This window comes from Acomys russatus, chromosome 16 (genome assembly GCF_903995435.1).
Source record: "Acomys russatus chromosome 16, mAcoRus1.1, whole genome shotgun sequence".
Lineage (NCBI taxonomy): Eukaryota > Metazoa > Chordata > Mammalia > Rodentia > Muridae > Acomys > Acomys russatus.
The window spans coordinates 22370618-22395924 of record NC_067152.1 but is presented as its reverse complement, the minus strand read 5'-3'; the positions used below and the strand labels follow the sequence as shown (position 1 = coordinate 22395924).

General features: G+C 46.2%; 1 protein-coding gene across 4 annotated transcripts in view; it reads left to right on the top strand.

The window, feature by feature from the left end:
* The first annotated feature begins 10125 nt into the window (after positions 1 to 10125).
* The window catches only part of Igf2bp1 (insulin like growth factor 2 mRNA binding protein 1), a 45969-nt gene continuing 30787 nt past the window's right edge, over positions 10126 to 25307 (top strand). For all 4 annotated transcript variants that reach the window (XM_051157824.1, XM_051157823.1, XM_051157822.1 and 1 more), the window contains exons 1-2: positions 10126 to 10300; positions 11459 to 11519. In XM_051157824.1, coding sequence (XP_051013781.1) covers positions 10126 to 10300; positions 11459 to 11519 — 236 coding nt within the window. The remainder of the gene's footprint in view (positions 10301 to 11458; positions 11520 to 25307) is intronic.

Sequence of the window (25307 nt, the reverse complement as noted above, 5' to 3'; positions counted from 1 at the left end):
AAGGCATGCGCCACCACCACCACCGGGCTTCAGCAAAGGATCTTAAACAACTCCTGATTTTGGTTTGTAAACAATTTCTTGTATAGTTTATTTGAACGTTCATTTGATATTTTAATAGTTTGGTACACGCACACACACACACACATATATACACGTACGTACATACATACATATACACTTTGTAGACCAGGCTGACTTCAAACTCACAGTGTTCCACCTGCCTCTGCCTCCCGCGTGTTGGAGTTAAAGGTGAGTGCCACCATGCCTGGCATGGCTCAGAGTTCTTATTACAGTGTGTTAGCTGCCCTCCCATTCCTGTAGTTTCTTTCTTTCTTTTTTTTTCTTTTCTTTTCTTTCTTTCTTTCTTTTTTTTTTTTTTTTTTTTTTTTTTTGAGACAGGGTTTCTCTGTGTAGCCTTGGCTGTCCTGGACTCACTTTGTAGACCAGGCTGGCCTCGAACTCACAGCGATCCGCCTTCCTCTGCTTCCCGAGTGCTGGGATTAAAGGCGTGCGCCACCACGCCCGGCTCATTTTATCAGACTTTTTATTTCAGCTCCTTCCTCTCTCTCTGTCCAGGGTCTCATGTTGCCCAGGTTGCCTTCAGACTTGCCACTCGTTAGCTGAGGATGAACTTGAACTCCTGATCCTCCTATCCTCACCTCCCACGCGTTGGGATTGCAGGCAGGCAGACACTGGGCTCTTGTATGAAAGATCTGTAATTAAGGCGCACTCCTTCTATCCCAACGCTTGGGAGGCAGAGGCAGGGATCACTGTGAGTTCCAGGCCAGCTTGGTCTACAAAGCCAGTCTAGGACAGCCAAAATATCATAGAGAGACCCTGTCTGGAAAAACTAAAAACCTGAAAAAAATAAATAAGTAAAGATAAGCTGGGCATGGTGGCACACACCTTTAATCCCAGCACATGGGAGGCAGAGGCAGGCGAATCTCTGAGTTTAAGGCCAGCCTGATCTATAAAGTGAGTCCAGGACAGTCAGAGCTGTTACACAGAGAAACTCTGTCTTGAAGAAAAACAAAACAAAACAAAAAAAAAACCAAACAAAAAAGATAATATATGTAAAGTACCTAGTTTCCTGAGAAACAGTAAGAACCTGTACCTAGCTGCCACAGAGCCACACTACCTCACTATTTTTGAAGCACTCCGTTTGTCTTTCTGTGATCAGCCCAATGCTGCTCTGCAGAAGTCAAGCACAGCCTGCACTTTCACATCTCCTGTTCTCTTTGCTCCACTTCCTCTGGATGTATAGCAAAGCAACTTACTGCTTAGTTTTATGCATTCCTGAGCTTACAGAATTAGAGCCATAATGCGTGTAATTCCTCAGTTTCAGAGCTCTGGGTCCTCGTGAGAGTCAGCCACACTGGCGCATGTCACCTTTTTTATTGTCACTGCTCATGGCTACCCCCAAGGCATGGTTATGGCAGGCTTTAGGGGTTTCTGATTTTGTTATGACAGATATCCCACTAAATAATATTTTATTAAAACTCTTTATTACATTTCTTTACTGTGTGTGTGCACATGTACAGATGGGTGTGTGGGAGCTGGCACCTACAGAAATTGCCTCTCTTTACACCATATGGGTCCTGGGGATTGAACTAAGTTCTTGCCAACAGCACCTTTGCCTTTGAGCTACTCCACTGGTCACGCTGTGTTGTATGTGTCTACACGGACTAACGCATGCACTCAGCATGCTCTGCTTTGAAAGGGTTTTTTGCCTTCCTTCCTTCCTTCCTTCCACTATAAAGTCCTGGCTGTCCTTCCTTCCTTTTTTCCTTCCTTCCTTCTTCCTTCCTTCCACTATAAGGTCCTGGCTGTCTGTCCTTCCTTCCTTGCTTCCTTGTAGACTGTTGGCCAGGAACTCACAGGGATCTGCCTGCCTCTGTCTCTGCATCTCATGTGTACATAACACCTAGCTAAAGGGTGTTTCTTGTTGTTTTAAAATTCTTTCCAAGGCTGGGCGGTGGTGGCACACGCCTTTAATCCCAGCACTCTGGAAGCAGAGGCAGGTGGATTGCTGTGAGTTCAAGGCTAGCCTGGACTACAAAGCAAGTCCAGGATAGCCAGGGCTACAGAGAAACCTTGTCTCTAAAAACCAAAAATAAAGTAAGATTAAAAAAAAATTTCTTTCCAATTATTCAAAAGGTTAAAAAATTTTCACACAACCATATGGTGTGTAGGATATTATTTCACTACATTCTTTTTTTTTTTTTCCTAGATAAGTTCTCTCTCTATAGCCTTGGCTGTCCTGGAATTCACTCTGTAGACCAGGCTGGTCTCAAAGTCACTGAGATCTACCTGCCTCGGCCTCCCAAGTGCTGGGGTTAAAGGTACACCATTTCACTCTATTCTTCCTAGTAATTAATCCTATAATTCTTTTAAAAATCAAATTCTACTTTCATGATCTACTTAATTTTAGATTTAATTTATATAACTATAAAAACTGTTTGTTGTTGTTTGTTTTGTTTTGTTTTTTTACCTTCCCTTAATATTGGTTGCAGAACTGATAACTAGAACATTCAGTTACCATCCGTCTGAGATGAATAAGGGAACCCCAGAGGATTTGGGGAATCACCAAGAAGAAAAGCTCTTTCAAAGTGACAGTTTTGAGTGACAGAACAAAATAAGGCGTCTTTATATGGTTAATGGGGTCTGCCAGACACTCCCTGAAGGAGGATGCTAAGATGGCTCTTAGCAGAAAGCATTAAGCAGAGTTTTTCTTTGAGACTGCTACCCTGGCTGTTTGGCCCCAGGGGCACCCAGGAAATCAAGGGATGTGGCAAGCAGCTGACCCGGTTGCCTGCCTACCTGAAACCCTGGGTGGAGAAGGAGTCTCAGGCTGTTTGAGTGAACTCAGGAAAGGGCTCGGCTGTTGATTCACAGCACAGGATCGCCATGAGCTCAGAGTCAGGGCCACGCTGAGCCCAGAGGTGCTCCTTGGTTGCTGTTCTTCATGTAGACCTGCATGTGGCCTTTTCTGTGTGATTATGCTGTTATTATTACAAACAAACAAACAAACAAACAAACAAACAAACAGCAAAAACCAACAGCCTCAAAGCATTTTACCTAATCGCAATTGCTCAAACGTATTTTCTGGTGGACATCTGTCAACAACGTGTTAAACTCCCTGGGTAATACATAGGCTTGGTTCTCAAAGCTGTGTTAGATAACTAAGTAACAAGATTAATCCTAAGCACCAGGAGACTGGGAAAAACCTACAAAGATATCAAAGTGTTGGTGACTGCTCTGCAGTGAACGCTGGGTGAAGGCGCTGTTCTGGGGTCTGCTCTTAAAAAACAAAAACCAACAAAACCAAACCAAACTGCACCTTTCCCATCTTGGAGTTTACAGTAATTCAAGCATTTTTTTTTTTTTTTTTGCATCCTCTCCGATAACAACAGTTTGAATGCTAACAAGTGGGAGAGGAAAGGGAAGGGGGCAGAGGAAGAAGAAGAAGAAGAAGAAGCGTGGATGAGCATATTGATTAAAAAGAGGGAAGACAAGAGTCCAGGGGGCAGAGGGGCAGCAGCACAATAAACCAGGAAAGAGGAAGAACAATGAAAAAAAGAAAAACTGAGAAGAGGGTAAAGGTAAAGGGGGAGGGGGAGAGGAATTGACAGCGTCGGGAGCAGGAAGAAAAATGGAGGAACAAAAGGAGAGGGGAGGAAGAGAAAGGGGAGGGCAGGGGGAGGGGCAGGGAGGAAGAGAAAGGGGAGGGCAGGGGGAGGGGCAGGGAGGAAGGGGAAGGGAAAAGGATGGGGTCAGAAGCCTCATTTGAAAACAGTTTTAGAGATAACTCTAGTATCTGTCTCCTGCATACTTTATAAACACATTGCAGAAAGAAATGAAGGGGTAAAAAAAAAAAAATTATTCAGTCATTTATCACAAAAATGTTGAACAGATATTTTTTTTCATGGTACGCTCAAGAGTGGAAATTCTAGTTGTCACATTAAGAACTTTTTTTTTTTTTTTTTTTTTTAATGCAATTCAGAGTGTTTCTGGGAGAGGTAGATGAATCAGACATTTTTCCTAGATTAACTGCTGAAAAATCAGGAATCGTATCCTGGTTTGGTTGAGCAACCAAAGTAACAACAAAACACTTAGGCTGATTGCCTTCTATTTGTAAAACAGGTTTGTACATGGAAGCAGTGATGTGCTTGCTTTTTAGTTATTTCTTCCGTGTGTGTGTGTGTGTGTGTGTGTGTGTGTGTGTGTGTGATGAAATGCTAGTGAAATAACCCATGGTACTAGTTTTTAAAATTAAAAAAACTAAAAACCAGCAGCAAAAATTTCCCCTAAGAATTTGGCAATATTTGAGGCAGCTCCTGAGGAGGGGTGGGGTAGGGTGAGGGGGGAATCCTTATAAGTAAGAGTAGAAAAGTCAATTCATCTTAACAAGACTAAAACTTGGAGCAAGCAAACGAAAACAAATTTCCTTTTCAGCTAGAGAAATATTGCCTCTAAGATGCACACGTCTTGGAAAGCTCAGTTCGAGCTAACTTCGTCTGGCTTGTCTAGAGCATATTCATTTTGAGTCAAAAATAGTTCTAATACTTAGAAGACACCCTGGTTTCAAGTGTGAAATCACCTTCTCCTTCCATGTTAAATAATGGTTGGCTGTAGAGTCCTTGATTCCATAATTTGTTTGTCTCTTCTGGAACTGTGCAGTTTCCTACAAACGAGATCAGGGATCTCCTTTGCATTCTGTGGTACAGGGAACAAAACTGATATCATCTTTGACAAAACGACTTTGGAGTAAAACAGAAGACGCAGAAGCAACAGGGGTCTGAGGAACAGTTTGGACTATTTTACCTCTGCTAAAGAGGCAGCGTAGAGCTGTTTTATTAGCAACAGGAGTGTGGAAAAAGCTACTAGGATAAAGTATTTACTTCCATGCTTTAAGATTTCCACAGTAATTCTGATTAAAAAGTAAAAATAAAGATTTTTGTGTCTCACACACACTGACACAGTAAATCAAAGTTGTTCTTAAAGTTTATCCCCTCCTTTGAGTCCCAGCTCTACAATGAAAAAACAGTCCTTTAAAGGTTTGTAACAGGTTTGAATGATGATTTGAATGAAGAAAATGTTCTTTTTCTTTTTTTTTTTTTGCCTTTGACCCTCTTATATATCATGAGAAATCCTAAACACACAATCATCCTTATATATTTGACAGGAGAAAACACTACCTGTCCTCTAAAACAGACTCATTTACACTTTCTCAAAGTTTACAGGCATCTAAAAGGGAGCACACTTCAAACTGTAGGAAGAAAACATCCCAAGGCAGTAACTACAATAAAACAGGCAAACAACAACAAAAGTAAACAACATACAACTCAGAGCAAAAACACCTCAAAATGTCCAGAAACTTTGAAGTCAGAGCTGTTAGGAGATGTTTTTACATTTTGTTTTGTATCTCATAGCAACCATGATTATGTAAAAATTAATTGATTCACTAGAAAACACACACACACACAAAATCTATTTTATTTCCCTAGCAGCTTTCTAGGTTTCCCTCCTTTCTCCCCTCACTCCTTTTGTGTGTGTATGTGTGTGTGCCCTCTCTTTTATAGAACATACCAAATTTCTAAGATAGAAATCATGGATAAATGTTAGATTTAAATTGCAATATGTATATTGGGGATTCATCTAAAGGAGCTAATATAAAAGCAGAAAAAATTCTATGTACAAAAATATCTCTTCTGTCTCGAAAAACCAAAAGAAAAAAAAAATCTCTTCTGCATTATTTTTCCCTCCTGCAATACTTAGAAAACTTTTTTTTTTAAACTGTAACTTATTTGTCTCACAATAATAAAGGACCTGTGTCTATTAGTCTGAGTGAAATACATGGTTCTGGAAACTGTGAAGCGTAATGAGTTCTGTGGAATCGCACCCAGTGAAAAACAGACACAGAAAGGTAAAACTAAAAAACTAAAAAATGAAAAAATTCACAAACTGAAAATGTTGGCAAGAAACACTTGAAAATAAGTTGAATTTTGTGTTTGTGTAATGATAGGATCGTTGGATTTTTTTTGTGTTTTTGTTTTTTGGAATTGCTTTTTCAGTTTTCAACTTTATAAAAAGTGGCTTTATTCTTTTACTTTTTTTTCCCCCTCTGCACATTCAAATTGGAGAAAAATGGACAGAATTCTATCTTTAAAATGTAACCCAGTTTCAGTGTTCTAAAGTCAGAGGGGAGTTGGGCAGACACTTTTGGAGGACACAAAGAGCAAGAAGTGCAGTAACAAGTGAATATTATTATTACATAATAAATGTAATGGTTAAAGAGAAACTTAACTCCTTCAGATGTACTTTTAACTCAAATAAATTTTCTGTAAAGATTCATTTTTTCCTTCAAAAAGAAAAGTAGGAGAAACAAAACAAAACCCACAATGTTTGTCTTTTAACACCAAAACCAAAGCAAAACACTAGCAAAGGGAGTTGAAATGTCTGTTCCTTCCCTCCACTGATCTAGGAATCTGAGTCCTACAAGGAATATCCCTCCTGGCAGGTTCATTTCAGTGTTGGGAGCATTCACTGCAGAGGAATAAGGCAACAGCTCACACCATGTTGTTTCCCCAGCCCCAGCCTAAAATAGCCAGGCGGTCACTGAGGCAAAACTCATGTGGGGGACTTTAAATCTGCATCTCACCCCAGCTGCCCCTACTCTTGCCTCTTTAAAAAAACGCTTGCAGCTCTTGACTGTAAACATAGAAGCTCTGCTTTGTGGGGGGAAGGGGAAGGGTGGAGAGAGGATTAGAATTTAGTGAAACAGCTAACTTTAAAAAGAATCAGTGTGAACAGAAATAGTTGGTACTTTGCTAATGAAATGATTTTGAAAGATTTAAAAAAAAATACTGTAGAAGCAATCTACTCTGAAATTTCTATTTTTTTCCCTTCTATCATTTCAAGAAAAAAAAAAAAAACTAAAAACAAAACAAAACAAAAAACCTGGCTACTTCCAGCTAACACTTAAAATTATTTCTTAAATGGAGAACAAGTCAACCTAAAAGTGAATTGAACTAAATTGCTATTTTTAATCGGTTTGTTTCTCTTGAACTCGAGGGTAGAAAAGGATGGGCTGCATTTTGCAGGAGCTTAGAAGTCTGGTTTTTTTTTTTTGAGGGTTAAGTTGCTTTTGTTTTAGTAAGTGAGTAGTGGTTAGGTTACCCAGGGGGATTATCTGAAGTCTTTTTATCAACCAGAAAGACTTAAATGAAGCAAACAGTACCTAAAGTTTTTTGGGAGCTGGGATGTCCTGCCTAGGTACTTTCCGCGTGCCCCAAGATAAGGAAAGATTTGGAGACAGAGTTACTATTTTATGAAGACCCAAAGACTATTACTGACAGCCTCTGAGACCATCTCTTACTTAGCCCTTTTGAAAAACCCACACACATTACTAAAAGTCCCCCAACAGATCCACACATTCGAGCCAAGATAATCTCTCTCCATTGGACTTTCAATTTTTTTTCCTGGATTCTCTTTAGTCTGTAGTTTTGTTTTTCATTCAAAAATGTTTATTGTTGATAGCCTACTATGTGGCAGGCGCTGTTTCCACCTCATTGGCTTAGTACGCTAAAACAAAACAAAACAAAACTGCGCTGTGACCAAGAGCTGACAAAATATGAAGTTAGTGGGGGCTGGGGGAAGTCGGGGAGGGCGTGTGGGGCCAGAGACGCAGATGTCTTCCACTTTCGTGGACAGAAAACATTTTTCTTCCCTAGTAAGCAACTAATAGTCCATAATATTTAAATTCCTGTTGCTTCATGGGAAGAAAAATGTCACAAAAACAAAAAACCCGACGAACACGTGGCTAGCCAGAACAAAACGCTGATTTGAGAGTGGGTTTTGAAGGTGGTGGAGGGAGACTCAGGAACCGAGTTGGAAGCTCTCCCCCGCCCCATTTCTTCCCGGCGCCCCGGGAAAAAGAGAGGAAGGGGACAAAGGTGCTGGGTGTTGTGTTTTAACTCCCGACTTTTCGAACGGTAGGAAATCAGCAGGCAGAAGGGCGGTGAGCCGAAGTCGGAGTTGGCTTAAGGACTCTGTAAACGAGAAAAAAAAAAAATAACAATAAAAAAAATTCAAGCCATTCATTTCGGTGCAGTCAACACGTGTTACCGAGCCGGCCCGGGCCGCAGACGACTGAGACAATGGGGTCGGGACGGGGGAAGGGGAGAGTGACCCCCTTCCTCACCTGCCCTCTCAGCACTCGTGCCCCAGACTGCCCTCCTCCCTCCCGCAGACTCGCGCGGCTCAGGGAACATCCCTCTTGGGGGGGGGAGTGGAGTCGTTGGACCCCTTTTCCACGGTGGCCAGGCAGGGGGCTTCTCCGGGGTCCCCGCGCCGCGCTCTCCTCTAGCCCCTGGGGTCTTCCCAGCCCCCGCCGCTGGGAACTCGAGTGTCCCCGCGTCGAGCCGGGGATCCCAAGATCGCGCGTGCAATTCGTCCCGCGCTCCGCTGCGTGTCCCGGACTCCCAGCGCGCAGCACCCTCCCCCACCGCGTAGACGGGGTGCGACCGCCCACGTGTCGCCCCTTGCCCAGTCGGGTCTTTCCCTTGGGCTCCCGGGAGTCGGAGGATCCGGAACGCGTCGGTCCTAGCCGAGGGAAGGGACCTGGGCGGATCCACTTCCCCCTCCCCATGAGTGAGGGGGAGGGCCGCAGCCCCCTCCCCCGCCGCTTGCTTCCTGAAGCGCCAAGCGGAAATTACCCCCTCCCCGCTCCGGCCTGACCTGGGGACGTGGGCGGGGCCTCGCATCCCACCCACCCCCCACCTCTCCCTCCCCACGGCCTTCCAAAATCCAGCACCCCAAACTAAGTTCTGAGACCTGGGCCCTGCGCGTGGACGGCCGCTGTGCGTCTCGGGTGGAGGCGACGCCACCTGTCCGCTCCTTGCGTGGGGAAGGCGAGGGGACCCTCGGGTCTCCACTCGGTCACTCCCTTCTGAAACCAGCCCCCTTTGGTTTGCTGGCTCCTCACATCGTTCTTTCCACCCTGCTGGTTTTCAGGGGTGACCTCGAGCCAGGTCGCGGGCTTCCCCCCAAGAATGCTGGAGTGTTGTCATCCAGCAGCTGGACTAGGTGCGAGCCAGCTTTCCTCCAGTGGGGATCCCGAAACACGATTTCCTGCGGGTCCCTCGTTCTCAGGCGCTGTCCCCCGTATTCTGAGCTCCCTGGTCCCGCGCTCTCAGGGTGCCCTGGAAGTCTCGTGGGGGTGTGGCGGGGAAGACAGGGACCCCCTACTTAGAAACGTAGAGGAAAGGCGTCTTTCCTTTTAAATAACCGGTTCGTGCGACCCCCCTCCAGAAGACCCCAGAGTCCTCAGCTTCTCTTTGTCTGTCTCGGCCGTCCCCCGCCTGTCAGTCGCTAGCAGTTTACCGGGGAGGGGTGGGCAACCCAGTCTCCACAAAACGAATAAAAAAATATCGTACATTTTATTCCTAAGAACTGGAGAGATTTGGGTCGCCACCACTCTCCCACCCCCCAGTGCAGGCCATAGAAGAAAGATGGGTGGGGGCGGGGAGCCGCCTTTAGGGGCCAGGTTCTTGCAAAGGGGGAGGGGGCTAGGAGAGCTTCGGGGACTCTCCCTTCCTGCTTTACCCCTGGGGTACCCTGAGTGTCCCCCCCCCCCCGCAAGGCAAGAGACTGTTGGGTTGGTCCAGGTTGGAGGGCTAAGGGGCCCGGTGGCGTCGGGGGTCTTTCCGTGCCGGGTGGGTGGGGGCTGTCACCACGTGGCTTCCCCCTTTTTTTTTTTTCCGCTCCATTTTTTTTTTTTTTTTCCGAGTCGATTTTATTTAGAGGCGGCGCCAGGGCGGCCGCGGAGAAACGTGACACACCAGCCCGCTCGCAGGGGTTTCGGACCGAAGGGAAGGAGCCGCGCCGCGTCGTCCGCCTCCCTGCACTCGGCGGGCACTTCTCCCCGGCCAACCCGAACTCTCCCGTGACCTCCGCGTGCCCTCAGGCCGCCCACCCGCCCGGAGCTCCGGACAACTTCAGGGGTGGGGTGCGCAGAAAGTTTGCGGCTCCCGCCTCCTCGCCTCTCGGCCTAGGGAGGATCTGCGCCCGCGCCCGCCCGTTCGGCCTTGCCCGGGACCGTGTCCTTGCACCGCCACCGCCACCATGAACAAGCTTTACATCGGCAATCTCAACGAGAGCGTGACCCCCGCAGACTTGGAGAAAGTATTTGCGGAGCACAAGATCTCCTACAGCGGCCAGTTCTTGGTCAAATCCGGCTACGCCTTCGTGGACTGCCCCGACGAGCACTGGGCGATGAAGGCCATCGAAACTTTCTCGGGTAAGAGCGCGGCCACCTCCCCGGGGAGGAAAAAAAAAAACAAAACCCACAACGAAATCCCGGAACAACGGAGACCTGCAGCTTCTCTTTCCTTGCCCGCCAACTTTTCCCGGGGCCGGGAGGGCTCGGCCTGGGTACCCAGCCACGACCGGCCTCCCTGGACGCCCCCTCCCCGCTTAGAAATTTTTGGGATTTCCTCACCCCTTTCCCCAGCCCGATACGCTCGCCGCTCCCAGCCCCCCCTCCCCTCGACGGGGCGGGAGCCCCCTTTGGCAACTGGTGGGGGTGGGGGTGTCTCTCGGGCACTGGGTCCTGGTCTAGGCGTGGTTTCCCCGTGGCCCCCAGCCCTGGACAGTCCCTCCTGCTAGGGTACCCCCACCCCAGTCCCTTCTCTCTATCCTAGGCCTTTCCAAGAGGTGGGGTTCCCGCACCTCGGATCCTTCCGCTTTTCCTGGAGGCTAGCCCTGAGGCAGGACGTGGGAGGAAGGGGCTCCCGCCTCCCGCCCAAGGCCTGGGGCTTGAGCCATTTTGATTTGAAAGTGGGGCGTGAGCCGGGTGGCGCGGCGGCGGCGGCGGCGGGTCGCCATGCTGCTTCCCGAGACGCCGAGGCTGGGCCGAGAGGCGCGCGGCTGCCGCGAGGGACCCTCCCCACCGAGCCGCGCCGCGCCGCGCCCCCCGGGGGCCCTCCGCTAGCCCTCCGGCCCCGACAGGTGACGCCTGGTCGCCTAAGTAGGTCTCCGTGGCTCAGCGAGAAAATAAAGTTCAATACTCTACTCCACCCCACTTTGAGAAAACGGGGTGCTGCCTTCCCCTGCCTCTGTCCTGGAGCGGCAGAAGCAGCGCGCTCACGCAGAACGCTCTCACACCTTCACTAAATCTGGCTCTCAGAGCAGAATGTTCAAGTAGCCGCGTGATTAATGGAAATAAAACGAAAATTTGAAAAACAACGAAACTACGGGTTCTACCATGTCTCAAGTAACGCTCCCCCTCCCCCGCTTCTGCAGCCAGTGCCTGGATTCCTAGGAGGGCCCAGGAACTCTTGAATTTAGCTCCTGTCCCTTACCTACCCTTCCTCCCCGCCTTACCCATCCTTCCTCCCCCATCCCCCCACTCCTGTACGCTCATTCATGCCTCTCTCTTTTCTTTTTTAATCTTTAGGGAAAGTAGAATTGCAAGGAAAACGCCTAGAGATTGAACACTCGGTCCCCAAAAAACAAAGGTAGGAAAAGAGTTTTTTTGGGGGGGGAACTGAGAGGAATATTCAGGGGTCCATAGTGTCTCCAGTGGAATAAACCCATCACTGGCCTTTCCACTCCCAACTCCGGATGTTGGGGCTGGGAGAGGAGGTTGGCCAAGATCTTGTAATGGGTGTTTTACAGCTTTAAAAAAAAAAAACCAACAACAAACCAACAAGTTGGGACTGGGGTGGGCTAGAAGATGTTACTTGAAGAAATTGAAGAGGGGGGGAAAAAATAGGGCAGACTCCCTGTGGAGTTAGTTCAAAGTGTGGGACCATTTTTTTTTTGTAGGGACCCTTTAAATAAGGAGAGTTCAAACTCGTGGCAGTGTTGATTTCTGTGACTTACGCCAGGCCTCCTCTTTTTCTGTTTCTCATCTTTTCCACATAATTTGTAAGTGGATTTAAAGGGAATCCTCTTCTTATTGGGTGTGTGTGTGTGTGTGTGTGCGCGCGCGTGCATGCCTGCGTGTGTGCGCCTGCGTGTGCATAATAACCGCAGTCTACCCCCATTCGAATCTCCTTATGCTGTGCTAATAATTTCTGTTACAGGCGTGGATTTTGTTGCCCCCCCACTCCCCACCCCCCCAGATCTTCCTCCTTATTCTCTCACATCTCATGTTGCCCCTCAACTGGATTTTCGAAGAATATGCTTTGGCTGTCTTATCCCTTTCCAGCCCCCCTACCCCCCACTCCTTCAGCCCATTGTTACAAGGACCATCTGGGGTGAGAGCTTTGTGCTCAGGCTGCGAGCTGGGGCTCTGAAGGGTCTAGAACTCCGTGGATTAATGGGTGTGTGGTGGGTGTGTGTGTGGTGGTCTCGTGTGAGTTCCCTCCCACCCCCACCCCATATAATCTTTTCCAGAAAAAGTGGGGTATCACCATCTTGCTTCCTGAAAACCCGGGGTTGATTTCCAGTCCCCTTGAATTCTGAAGTGTTTGATTGAACTCTGGCTGTGGAGTGTAAGGAGACTGTTTGAATCTGTTTACAGTGCAGTTTTCTTTCCTGTCCTTGGTTGGACAGTACATTTTTTGATCCCCTCAACTCCTCTTTAAGCTGGAAACTTACTGTGTTTCTGAACAGTTTGTGGTCCTCCCAGGTGGAAAGGTGTATGTGGGTGTTCTTTTTGGGGGAGGAGGGAGAGGAGTTTTAAGGGATCCAGAAAGTTTAGCCAGAGATAATCTCTTCCCTGGTTTGGCTTCAGATTTGTAAGTAACTGTATTGTGTATCTAGGTGATCAATATGGCTGAGTCTGTGTTTTTGGAGCGGGATTTGGTGTCAAAAGGCTTGAGATACTGTTTCTGGGAAGGTGATTATAATTAGGAGGGAAGAGGCACTAACATGTAAAGGAAGGGCATTTTTCTTTTGGAGGTGGGAATCATAATTGGTGAGTTAAGTTCCGGGAAGGTTATGGACGCTTCAATTCAAAGCTGTGTAGCTGGGAACTCCCAGCTGGGAATCTGAAGTGTGTGGTCTTGCTGGTTTCTGCTCTTGAGGATGGTTTAACATTGAAAGACGAAGAAGGAAGAGAGAAAGAAATAGCGAAATGCGGTCAGGCCGTCGTCTGCTTGCTGTGGAGGCATTTCTATGTTGGCTCTTGGTCCCTCTAAGGACATAACTATCTTCTGAGTTGGGTTGGAAAGGGGGTTTGAGAGAAGGAGGTTTTAAAAAAAAATTCCCTTTTCATGTATGTAATAAATCGGATATTTTGTGTGTTCTCCCTTTTTCTGAGATTTTTTTTTTTTTTTTCAAACCAATCAGTTGTCTCGCCCCTTTGCCCCTTCTGGCTAGTGGCTGTGAGAAGAGAGTATTTTTAGCCTGAGCTAATTTTTGAAGTCCCAGGGTTTAAAAAAAAAAAAGTTTGTTTTCATTAAGTCAGTTTTGTGTTCCTTGAGGAAGCACGTGTGATATTTGTCTAGTTTGTGCCTGAGCATTCTTCTTGTGTGGAGTTTGTTACCGGCATTTTCAGTGGAAGAGAGTGTCAGGGTGAGCAAATGAACACCTGTAGAAGTGTGGGGGTTTTTCATTATGTATTGTGTTTTCAGTGCTTAAAATCAAACTCTTGGTATACTCGGTACTGTGTTTTCCCTTTGTGCTTGATAAATGATACATAGCTTTTTAAAACCCAATAGGCTGAACACCATATTTAAGACGAATACAGCAAATAATTTGAATTTCTAATATGGGAGACATTGAATTTTACTGGTACTTTCTCCAACATTCTCTTAGCTTGTGTGGGAATTTGCTTATCAGTTTTGCTCCTTGAGAACATTATTCACTGTCAAAATAATTTTTAAAAGTTACTCAGCCTTTGTGTTTAGGTGGGTTTTCTTCCAGGAGACCTAAGAGTGCTTGAGGTAAGGAAGGAGGTGCCATCTTAAACTTCCTTAGGGAAACAAGTTGATTTTTTCTTTTTGATTTTTTTGAGACAGGTTTCTCTGGGTAGCTTTGGGTGTCCTAAACTCACTTTGTAGACCAGGCTGACTTCGAACTCACAGCGACCTGCCTGTGGCAGGACTAAAGGCGTGCGCTGCCACTGCCCGGCTTGATTTTCTTTTCAAGAGACTGAAACTTATTTTTATTTTTGGTTATCTTGGCTGTCCTGGACTGGTTTTGTAGACCCTTTTGTCTCTGCCTCCTGAGTGCAGGGATTGAAGGTGGTCTGGAAACTTTTCTTACCCCTGAGGCCTTTTTTAAGGGGAGTGAGTCCTAAACCTTGCTTATGTACCATCAACTGGTGTCATCCAAAAAGAAAATGTTACTATTAACATATGAAAGATGTGTGTTGCTCTTCCTTTTCCAAGTGATTCCAATTTTGATGCCTTCTTTAGGCAGGCTGATAGTAGTTCTTTCCTTTAGATTGATTTCAAATGAAGTGGGTTCATACTTTCTCCTAAATTTCCGGTTATTAAAATGAAAACTAGGTCTGTTTTCCAGGGGTGAAAACTCTAAAGAGAATGTATCCCAATTTGATTTCTATTTTAAAAGTTAAATTTTATGCACTCATCACCTTAAAATCTGTGTGGGGCTGTTTTGTACATGGCAGGAAATATATTTTCAGATTATCTAAAATTAACTGTAGAAATGTTGGATAACAGAGTCCTTAAGTCTTTTCAAAACATGTTTAAAACTACCTTCAAAAACAAACTTTTTAAAAAATTTTTAACTTTTTTTGGTTTTTCAAGACAGGGTTTCTCTGTGTAGCCTTGCCTGTCCTGGACTCACTTTGTAGACCAGGCTGGCCTTGAACTGGAGATCTACCTGCCTCTGCCTCTGGAGTGCTGGGATTAAAGGCATATGCCAGCTTTGTGATTAAGTGTTAATTACCCAAATCCAAAAGGACCTTAGCTCAGATAAGGTGAACCATATCATATATAGAGCAAAACACCCGTACACATAAAAATCACACATAAAGTTGGGTGCCCACCTTCAGTTTCAGCATTCTGGAGGCAGAGGCAGGCGCATCTGAGTTCCAGGGCAGCCTGGAATACAAAGCAAAGTTCCAAGACAGGCTGGGCTACTCAGAGAAAGCCCTGCCTCAAAAGCAAAGTTTAAAATAGAAACGGTTTGTATCTTTTTAGTACAAATGATGTTAGCCTGTGTGTTTTTAAGTGAGAAAAAATGTTTAATCTTAATTTTCTGTAGTGTTTGGAGACAGTGTAGACACGGAAGTTCATTTCCCTCTGGTTCCACTTAGAAATGAATTTTATAAACTCAAGAGTGTATCACTGATAAAACCTGTAGTAGTAGTAGTTGTTTGTTCTTGTTCTTTGTTTTGAAAGATTTATTTATATATTATGTACACAGTGTTCTGCTTGCATATATACTTGCAGGCCAGAAAAGGGCATCAGATCAGATTATAAATGGCTGTGAGCCACCATGTGGTTGCCGGGAATAGAACTCAGGACCTCTGGAAGAGCAGTCACTACTCTTAACCTCTGAGCCATCTCTCCAGCCCCTTGTTTTGTTTTTTGAGATAGCATTTCTCTGTGTCACCCTGGTTGTTGTGGGCTTGATCTGTATGAGGACCAGGATGGCCTGGAGCTTTGTTTTTGTTTTTGTTTTGTTTTTCGAGACAGGGTCTCTCTGTGTAGCCCTGGCTGCCCTGGACTTGCTTTGTAGACCAGGCTGGCCTTGAACTCACAGCAATCTGCCTGCCTCTGCCTCCTGAGTGCTGATGGCCTGGAACTTAAAGAGATCTGCTTGCCTCTAACACCCAAGTGCTGGAATTACAGAAGAGTGCCACCACGCCTGGCTAATCCATAGCTTCTTAATTCGGTGGTTCATATTTGAAGATGAGACTTGCCTGAGTATAAAGCTAACTGTCCTTTGAAAACATTGTGAATCTGCCTCTCCTCTCCATCAAGACAGGGTTTCTCTGTGTAGCCTTGGCTGTCCTGGACTCACTTTGTAGACCAGGCTGGCTTTGAACTCAGAGATCCAACTGCCTCTGCCTCCCGTGTGCTGGGATTAAAGGCATGCACCAGCACACCTGGCCAGTGTGAATTCTTTTTGTATTTTTTATTTTTTCCTTTCAGTTTTTTGAGACAAGGTTTCTCTGTGTGGCCTTGGCTGTCCTGGACTCACTTTGTAGACCAGGCTGGCCTCGAACTCACAGTGATCCGCCTGCCTCTGCCTCCTGCCTCCGCCACTCCCCCCCCCCCCCCATGAATTCTTAACCCTGGGTTTTCTGACCCTAATTAGAAAGATGAAATTTGACTCTGATGGTTTCTCAGATGGAGAATGTTTTATTAAAGTGATTCTCATCACTAAATTTAGAGTGACTTTACTTTATCCAGTTGTCCCCTTTGATGGTATGGGTTTTAGTGTCTTACAGTGCTGTGGGGAAGAAACACACAGCAGCAATTGACTCTTGACTCAGTGTCTGGGTGTCTGACCTTTTACAGTTAGCCTGAAAGGTCATCTGACTCTAGTTCATGTGTGTGGCTGCTTTTAAAGCTTAGGGGGTTTTGTTTGTTTTTATACTTTATCCTGTGCTTTAATGTATAACAGCCAGTTGACAAAGATAGCGGGCAGTGGTGGCGCACGCCTTTAATTCCAGTACTTGGGAGACAGAGGCAGCGGATTGCTGTGAGATCGAGGCCAGCCTGGTCTACAAAACGAGTTTAGGACAGCCAAGGCTACACAGAAAGACCCTGTCTGGAAAACTTAAAAAAAAAAAAAAAAAAAAAAAAAAGACAGGCTAGTGGAAAACAACTAAAACATAAAAAAACAAAACAAAAACCACCATCTCACGTTTGAGCAGAGCATGGTGATGCCTGCCTTTAATCCTAGCACTCTGGAGGCAGAGCTTGGGTTTCTGTGAGTTTCAGGACAGCCAGGGGCTACATAGAGAGACTTTGTCTCAAAACAAAAATAAGCCTCACATTTGGTTTGACTAAGCTTGAAAAGGAGAAGGCTTACAGGTACTCTCCTTTTGAGAATGGATCTCATTGTGTATTCCAGGCTGACCCTAACTTGAAGGCAATCCTCCTGCCTCAGCTTCTGGAGTGCTGCGATTACAGGTGTGAGCCATTAGGCCTGGCTGGCTATTTGAAGTTGAGAGATTTCCCGAGCACCTCAGCGTGTGGAAGGTGGCAGGAAAAGTGTCATAGGGAAAAAAAAAAAAAAAAAAAAAGAACCTAAGGCAATTGAGGAAGCAAGGGCATTTCTCCTCTCTTAAAATTTAAATTGTCTTGTCTGTCCCCCTGTCTTAAAAGGTTCTAAAACGTGGATGTGGGTTTATTTTGTTTGTTTGTTTTGCTCTTTTTGGTTTTTTGAGACAGGGTTTCTCTGTGTAGCCTTGGCTGTCCTGGACTTGCTTTGTAGACCAGGCTGGCCTCGAACTCACAGTGATCTGCCTGCCTCTGTATCTGTGGGGCCCAGAGCCCTTACCAGACCTTCCATCCTAAACCAAAAAGGGGATCCCGTGAAATGTGGTGGCACTGAGGTTACCCCACCCTGAGCATAAACTGTCAGGGACACCTGATTGTGTGTCCTGAAGGCTGACTGGAACTGTAACTGGGAGTGGCAATAAGAGGGTCTGAGGGCTGGAGAGATGGCTCAGTGGTTAAGAGCACTGCCTGCTCTTCCAAAGAACCCGAGTTCAATTCCCAGCAGCTCACAACTGTCTGTAACTCCAAGATATGACACCCTCACACCGATGCACATAAATTAAGGTGAAATAAAATATTATAAAAAAGAAAAAAGAAGAAGAGGATCTGTGCCTTTTTTTTAAGGAATAAAGATAAACAAGTCTTAAGGGCTGACTGCCGGGGAGATTTTTGACGCAGGGTCTCATTCCTTGTTAGGTAGGAAAATTGTGTTCCCAACCATGTTCCCAGCCATTGAAGCAACTGTCTCTTTAAAAAAAAAAAAAGAAGGGCCATCCAGACTGTACTTAAGGGACAGGCTTGTTTGATTATTGATCATCTGATTTGCCTAGCAACAATCGTATAAGATAAAATGTAGGGGGGCTGGAGAGATGGCTCGGGAGGTTAAAAGGGCACTGGCTGCTCTTCCGGAGGCCCTGAGTTCAATTCCCAGCAACCACATGATGGCTCACGACCATCTATAACATGATCTGACGCCCTCTTCTGGGTGTGTGAAGACAGATTAGCAGCAGGTAGATATGTCCAGCCTGACGTCCACTGTGGTGGAATTGGATGACCATGTGTACTTCATAGTACTGATACTTATTACACCGCCAGCTTTGTAGGACCTGCTCTTTTATTTTATTTTATTTTTTTTAAACCTTTGTGGTACAGTAAGTTGGGGTAAATACAACAGGAACAGCCTTCTCTTAAAACAGGAGGCACCGATGTCAGATGTGTGCTGATTATGGATAAATCATGAGGTTTTTTCCAAAGTAGGTCTGGACCTTGTAATTTTAATATAGTTACAGAAGAATCTGATTGCAGCACTGGGACCAAACATCAGCCATGAGTCCTGTCGGAGCAGTTGCGCACCAGGAGTAGAGATGGCCATTAGGCCACTGTTTTAAATTATTTAAAAAAAAAAAAAAAAAAAAAAAAAGAGCTGGATGGCTAAAAAGAACTGATTGGATTATCCAGATAGTTTCAAGACCCTGGGGCAGCCTTGTGCAGGTTGGGGTCTGGAAGGCACAGAGGAAACTGATGGGGCCAATGGGGAATTTCTTTTGTTGAATTTGAGGAGGCCCATAAGAGAAATTGTCTCTTGCTGTGGCAAAATCACTAAGGGTTTTCTCCATTTTTTTTTTTTTCCTCCTTTGAGACAGGGTTTCTCTGGGTAGCCTTGGCTGTCCTGGACTCACTCTGTATAGACCAGGCTGGCCTCAAACTCAGATCCTCCTGCCCGTGCCTCCAGAGTGCTGGGATTAAAGGTGTACGCCACCATGACTGACTTCTCCATGTTTGTTCTGTGCATTCTAGTTAGTCTATGGAAAGACCAGGAGAGAATTTCCCAAATGTTTCATTAGTGTTAATTTCAGGTTAAGTCTGAAATGAAAATGTTCAGTATGAGCAAAATCTGAGTGAGTAGGTTAATTAGAGTTTGACTTTGCTTTTGTTGTTGTTTGTTTTGTTTTGTTTTTTGTTTTTCGAGACAGGGTTTCTCTGTGTAATAGCCCTGGCTGTCTTGGAACTTTCTTTGTAGACCAAGAACTTTCTTTGTAGACCAGGCTGGCCTCAAACTCACAGAGATCCACCTGCCTCTGCCTCCCTGTGTGCTGGGTTTAAAGGTTTGCGCCACCACTGCTTGATGCCAGAATTTGAATGTTTTTTAAAAATATGTATTTATTTATTTTATGTATATGAGTGCTCTGTCTTCATGCACACCAGAAGAGGGCATCAGATCCCATTAGGGATGGTTGTGAGCCCTTATATGGTTGCTGGGGATTGAACTCAGGACCTCTGGTAGAGCAGCCACTGAGTCATCTCTCTAAGCCCCCCCAGAGTTTGAATCTTCAAGAGGAAAAAAAAAATCTAGAAATTTATTTACTTATTTTGAGGCAGGGTCTCACCATATTGCTAGGCTGGCTTAAAGATTAAATTAGCTGAGTGTGGTGGTACACGTCTTTAATCCCAGCACTAGGGGGGCAGAGGCAGGCGGATTCCTGTGAGTTCGAGGCCAGCCTGGTCTACAAAGAAGTCCAGGGCCAAACAGAGAAACCCTGTCTTGAACACGCCCCCCCAAAAGATATATTTTTTAAAATTTCATGTGTGGGGGTGGTTTGCCTGCATGTATGTGTACCGTGTGGTTGCAGTGCCATGGAGGTGGGAAGAGGGAATCGTCCCCTGGAGCTGGAGTGTATTTTTGTTTTTTTGTTTTTTTTCTTTGAGACAGGGTTTCTCTGTGTAGCCTTGGCCATCCTGGACTCACTTTGTAGACCAGGCTGGCCCCGAACTCACAGCGATCCGCCTGCCTCTGCCTCCCGAGTGCTGGGATTAAAGGCGTGTGCTACCACGCCCAGCTTTGGAGCTGGAGTTTTAAATGGCTGTCAGACACTGTGTGGATGCTGGGAATCAAACCCAGGTCCTATGGAAGAGCAGCCAGTGCTTTTTATGTACAAAATCATTTGTCAATTCCCCAGGAAAACCCAGAGCCCTGGGTTCGGTCCTCAGCTCTGGGGGAAAAAAAAAAAGTCACATTCCTGATGGCTCACTACCTACTATCTGTACATTCAACTTAGGGTACCAGTGTGCTGTTGGCTCCCACAAACTTGTGTACACACAGACACACACACACACACACACACACACACTGCTGAAAGCTTTAAAAGACGTAGGTCTGAGCTGAGTGTGGTGGCACACGCCTTTAATCCCAGCACTTGGGAGGGAGAGGCAGGTGGATCGCTGTGAGTTCGAGGCCAGCCTGGTCTACAAAGTGAATCCAGGATGGCCAAGGCTACACAGAGAAACCCTGCCTCGGGAGAAAAAAAAAAAAAAAAAAAAAAAAAGACGTTGGTTTTAAGCCACACACTCGGCTTTAATCCCAGCACTCGGAGGCTGAGGCAGAGGCAGGCGGATCTCTGAGTTGGAGGCCAGCATGGGCTACAAAGAGAGTTCCAGGGCTATTATACAGAGAAACCCTGTCTTAAAAAAAAAAAAAAAGGGGGCTGGAGAGATGGCTCAGAGGTTAAGAGCACTGTCTGCTCTCTTCCAAAGGTCCTGAGTTCAAATCCCAGCAACCACATGGTGACTCACAGCCATCTGTAATGAGATCTGATGTACATGCAGGCAGAACACTGTATACATAATAAATAAACAAAAAATAAAAAAAAAATAAAGATGCTTTAAAAAAAAAAAAAAAAAAAAAAAAAAAGAATTGGTGGTGCATACATTTAATCCCAGCACTCAGGAGGCAGAGGCAGGCTGATCTCTGAGCTTGAGGCCAGCCTGGGGGACAGCCAGGGCTGTGTTTTATTTAAAAAAAAAAAAAAAAAATCCTATCTCAAAAACAAAAAAATTGATCTTATTAGTTAAGATTGTGGAGTTTTTTTGGGGGGGGGTGAAAAGAGCAGGAATCATGCAAAATCCCTGGTTTTGTGTGTGTGTGTGTGTGTGTGTGTGTGTGTGTGTGTGTGTGTTGAGACAAGGTCTCTATGTAGCCCTGACTGTCCTGGAACTCCCTTATGTAGACCAGGCTGGCCTCAAACTCACATAGATTCTCTGCCTCCTGAGTGCCTTGTGGCATTATTCAGTATTTTTTCCGCACCCTGCCCCTCCAGACAGGGTTTCTCTGAATAGCCTTGGCTGTCCTGGACTCACTTTGTAGACCAGGTTGGCCTAGAACTCACAGGGATCCCCCTGCCCCTGCCTCTGCTGGGCGCGCACCACCACGCCCAGTATTCTTTTTTTTTTTTTTTTTGAGACAGGGTTTCTCTGTGTAGCCTTGGCCATCCTGGACGTACTTTGTAAACCAGGCTGGCCTCGAACCGGGAAGGAGGAAGCTTTCTAAGGCCATTTGATCCAGCCCTGGTCCTTCTGTAAATGGCCAGGAGGAAAGATGGTCCTCACTGGGGAGGGGACCAGTGTTCGGGGCAGCGGCTCGCAGACTGTAAGGCGTGCTGAGGGCAGACACAGTTCTGTTACTGCAGCATCACCGCTTTGCTCTAGGAATGGGCTTTGCTGCTCCTTTTCAGGCTCTGCAGTTCTGATCCTGTTAGAGCCGTGGTTGCTCCAGGACAATTGGAATGGATCAAGTGTATTTGTGTTTGGAAAACATGTCTGTGAAAGGTTTTGTCTTTGGACTGTGTACGGCAACTTGGGGCATTATTAATCTGAGGCATTAGGTTAGGTGTCTAAACATACTTGTACATACTTGGTGGGTTTGGCACATAATTTTTGATTTTCATTTATTTTATTGTTTGGGTTTGTTGTTGAGACAGGGTCTTACTGTGTAGCCCCAAAGCCTAGAACCCATTGTGTTCCTTGGCGTGCATTGTACTACTGGTGGCATACTAAGGGACATACCTGGGCAAGCGTGGTGCAGAGTGGTGGATTGGGTATTAGGAGAAATGGATCATTTAGCACATTTCCGTTGATGTCCTGAACCCAGTCCAGGCGCCTCTGCCATTTTTCTGTCTAGGTTGCTGTCACAGGTGTGTGTAGGAAGGGGACCCACCCGCTTGTATCCACAGAAGGTGTGAGAGTGGGAGGAGTGGAGTGGGCAGTTCTGAGGAAGGGAGAGCAGCTTCTCTTACCCTGATGGGGATAACAGGAGTGTTGGTTTTTATATTCTGTTTTTTATTAAGCTCATAAAACAAGCACTTAGAAGTTAGGGACCCTTCATGCCCTGGAGGGGACTGGGTATCGTCCCTCCCTCCTTCGTTTGCCTTTGTTGTGACCTCACATCCTCTCCCTGGTGCACTGGTCTGGAAACGGTCCTGCGAAATCCACTCAAAACCATTTTCATGTTCACTTTCAGTCCTCCTTGTTCCAAGTGGGCATATCATGTCTTGCGTGCACAGGTCCACAGCCCGAGGTGTGAACCATCTCCTCCTGGGTATAGAAAGGCTTTCAATCTGGGTGTGGTTTCTGGCCCTTTAACAGGGTTGTGACTTTAATCAGGTACTATAAAAGGCTTTACAATTGTTAGTGCACAGTGATGTGTGTCACTGTTGGGATAGCTTTGGGCTCATCAACTTCCCATTACACCTCCCAAGGAGGAGAAAATGAGGGGGCCTAGGGACTGAGGTGGGGTTGCTGGGGGTAAGGCCGGTCAGAGCTAGAAGCTTTTACTCTGCCCTCCCAAGTACTTGGTCGCTTGGGTGGAGAAATCCAGCCTAACTAGAGAGAACCTAGCGGTTAAGGGCGATTGTGTCCTGGGAGCTGGGTTTTCCAGAGCCAGTGAATCCTGAGCAAGAACGAACAGTGGGACCTCTGCGTTTCAGTGGCTTTTCTTCCTAGGGAGGAACCCCACCCAGCTTTGCTGGGTGAAAGGCATACACTCTACAGAGAACACCCTCCCCCCTCCCCAGCCCAGGGTTTACTCTTTTAAAAATGTGTTTCTTTCTTTTTGTTTGCATGGGTGTTTTGCCTGCATATTTGTAACTGTGTATCACTTGGGCATTATCCATGGAGGCCAGAAGATGTCAGATCCCCTGGCTGGAGATATAGACAGATAGTTGTGAACTGCCATGTTGCTGCTGGGAGTCCAACCTGGGTCCTCTAGAAGAGAAGCCAGGGCTGCTTAACCAGCCAGTCAACCCCCCACCCTACCCCCGGCCCCCTTTACTCTGGGCTTTTCTATTTTATGAGGCCGGGGCATGCCTGTGATCCCAGTGATAGGGAGGCAGAGGCAGGGGATCACTCTCAAGTTTGAGGCCATCCTCATTCTTTATCGAGTCACTGGCCAGCCAGGACTGCACAGTGAGATGCCTCAGGAAGGAAATGCTTCTGGAGGTTTCTGAGAAGGGTGGAGTGACTGAGAATGAGCTCTGTGTAGAGGTGGAGTGACCACCATCAGGAGGAACCTCAAGCTTGTTTGAGGTAACCAAGCCCGCTTCCGCTGGACCCCTCTTTTTCTGGCTACCTTAAATGAGCAGCTTCCCTGCACTTGGGAACTAGGAAAGGAATGCTACCCATCTTGTTTCAAAGGCCGTTTGCTTTCCTTTTTCAAGAGAAAAATTTTCCCCCTGCTGTCAGCAGCATTTGCCTGGGGTGTGAGGCTTTGTCAATCAGCCACTAGCTGTTAAAAATTAAAATATGGAACAGGTAAATGTGAGATCATTTATCAACCTAATGCTGACTTTTGTGATAGTCCAAATACTGTTGCAGGAATTGGTACTTCTAGCCTGGTCTACATACTTTCATCCACCTTCCACTTAATCTGTTGAATGAATCTGGGATTTGTTAGCATGTCACTTCTTTGTCAGATACCTGAAGTAAAAAACAAGTGAAGTATCAGTTTTAGGTTGTTTTTCTGGAAAACTTAATTAACTCTTAGGTGTCCCCCCCCCCCCCCCAGACAAGGTCTTCTGTGTAGCCTTGGCTATCCTGGGCTCGCTTTGTAGACCAGGCTGGCCTCAAACTCACAGAGAACCGCCTGCCTCCTGGCTTTATTTATCAGGTTTTTATTGGATCTCTTTTTCAGTCAGGGTGGGAAAGGGATTGGGGGGGCAGAGGGGGGAGGGAGAGAGAGAGGATAGAGAGAGATATCAAAGAGGGAGGAGGTACAGGGAGAGTTCTTTCTACTTTTAACATGAGGAGGAAAGCCATGTATCCTCCCTCTGGTGTTTTCCCTTTAGATCCACAAAAGCCGCGAACTGGCCCTGGGATTGAGGGCTGAGATTGTGAGGAACTCCTAACTCAAGACTTCAACGGGGAGGGGGTGGCAGCTAAATTGCATTTTGGAGTATAGGCAAGGGGAAAAAAAGGGGATTAAAGAGAGTGGTTGGCTGTCAGGGAGGCATTTGTGGGAAGGTAATTCATCCCTTAAGAGTGGAGTTGGCATTTGTGTGTGGGAACGCTGGGCAGGTAGACTTGGAGCCTCTTTGAGCATTTATGTGGGAGGATCAAGGATGAAAAATTGCCCTCCTACAATTGGAGGGGCTTATGTTGAGTGTCTGTCTAACTGGCTTCCACGCTGTTCTCTGAGACCTACAAAGGAGGCCCCATGTGTTGGCTCACACCTGTAATTCTAGCACTTGGGAGCTAAGATGGAAGAGTGCCCTGAGTTTAAAGTCATCATGGGTTACTGATGACACCTTATCTCAACAAACAAAAGAACCACCCACCACATTCAACCGAAGGTTTTAAAAAGAAAAGAAAAGAAAAACAAACCGGATGCTCTGGTGATGCTTGTAACAGTTACACGGCCAAGGGCCTGCCATCAGTAGGTGGTGTGCTTGTTTTCAAAGTCCACCGTTTGCACCCGAAGCCCAGCGGTGCCTTACACACTGACTGCATCTTTTCTTGGGCTTTAGTGGAATACCATAAACTTTGCAAAGAAAAACACAGCCAACGTCCATTTGTCCCCTGCCTTGAGCCTTCTGTCTTCCCAGGCTGAAGGAAACAAAGATGGTGAGTGTCAACCATCTTCCTGCAGTGGGATCTGGGGGTCATTGTTTATTTCTGGGCCTCTAGTCTCCTCGCCTGAATTCTCCCCTTCTCCAGAAACCTGATGAAATAGTATGGGTAAAAATCTGCAGATCTTCCAACTACCAATGGTTGCCTCTTCCGTGGTTTTTTGTGGGTGGGGGGAGCAGGAACTTGGGTCAGGACAGGGACTGAGCTGTCTTCCTCCTGCTCCCTCCCCCAGCAGTTAGGGACGGGGAGGAGACCTTT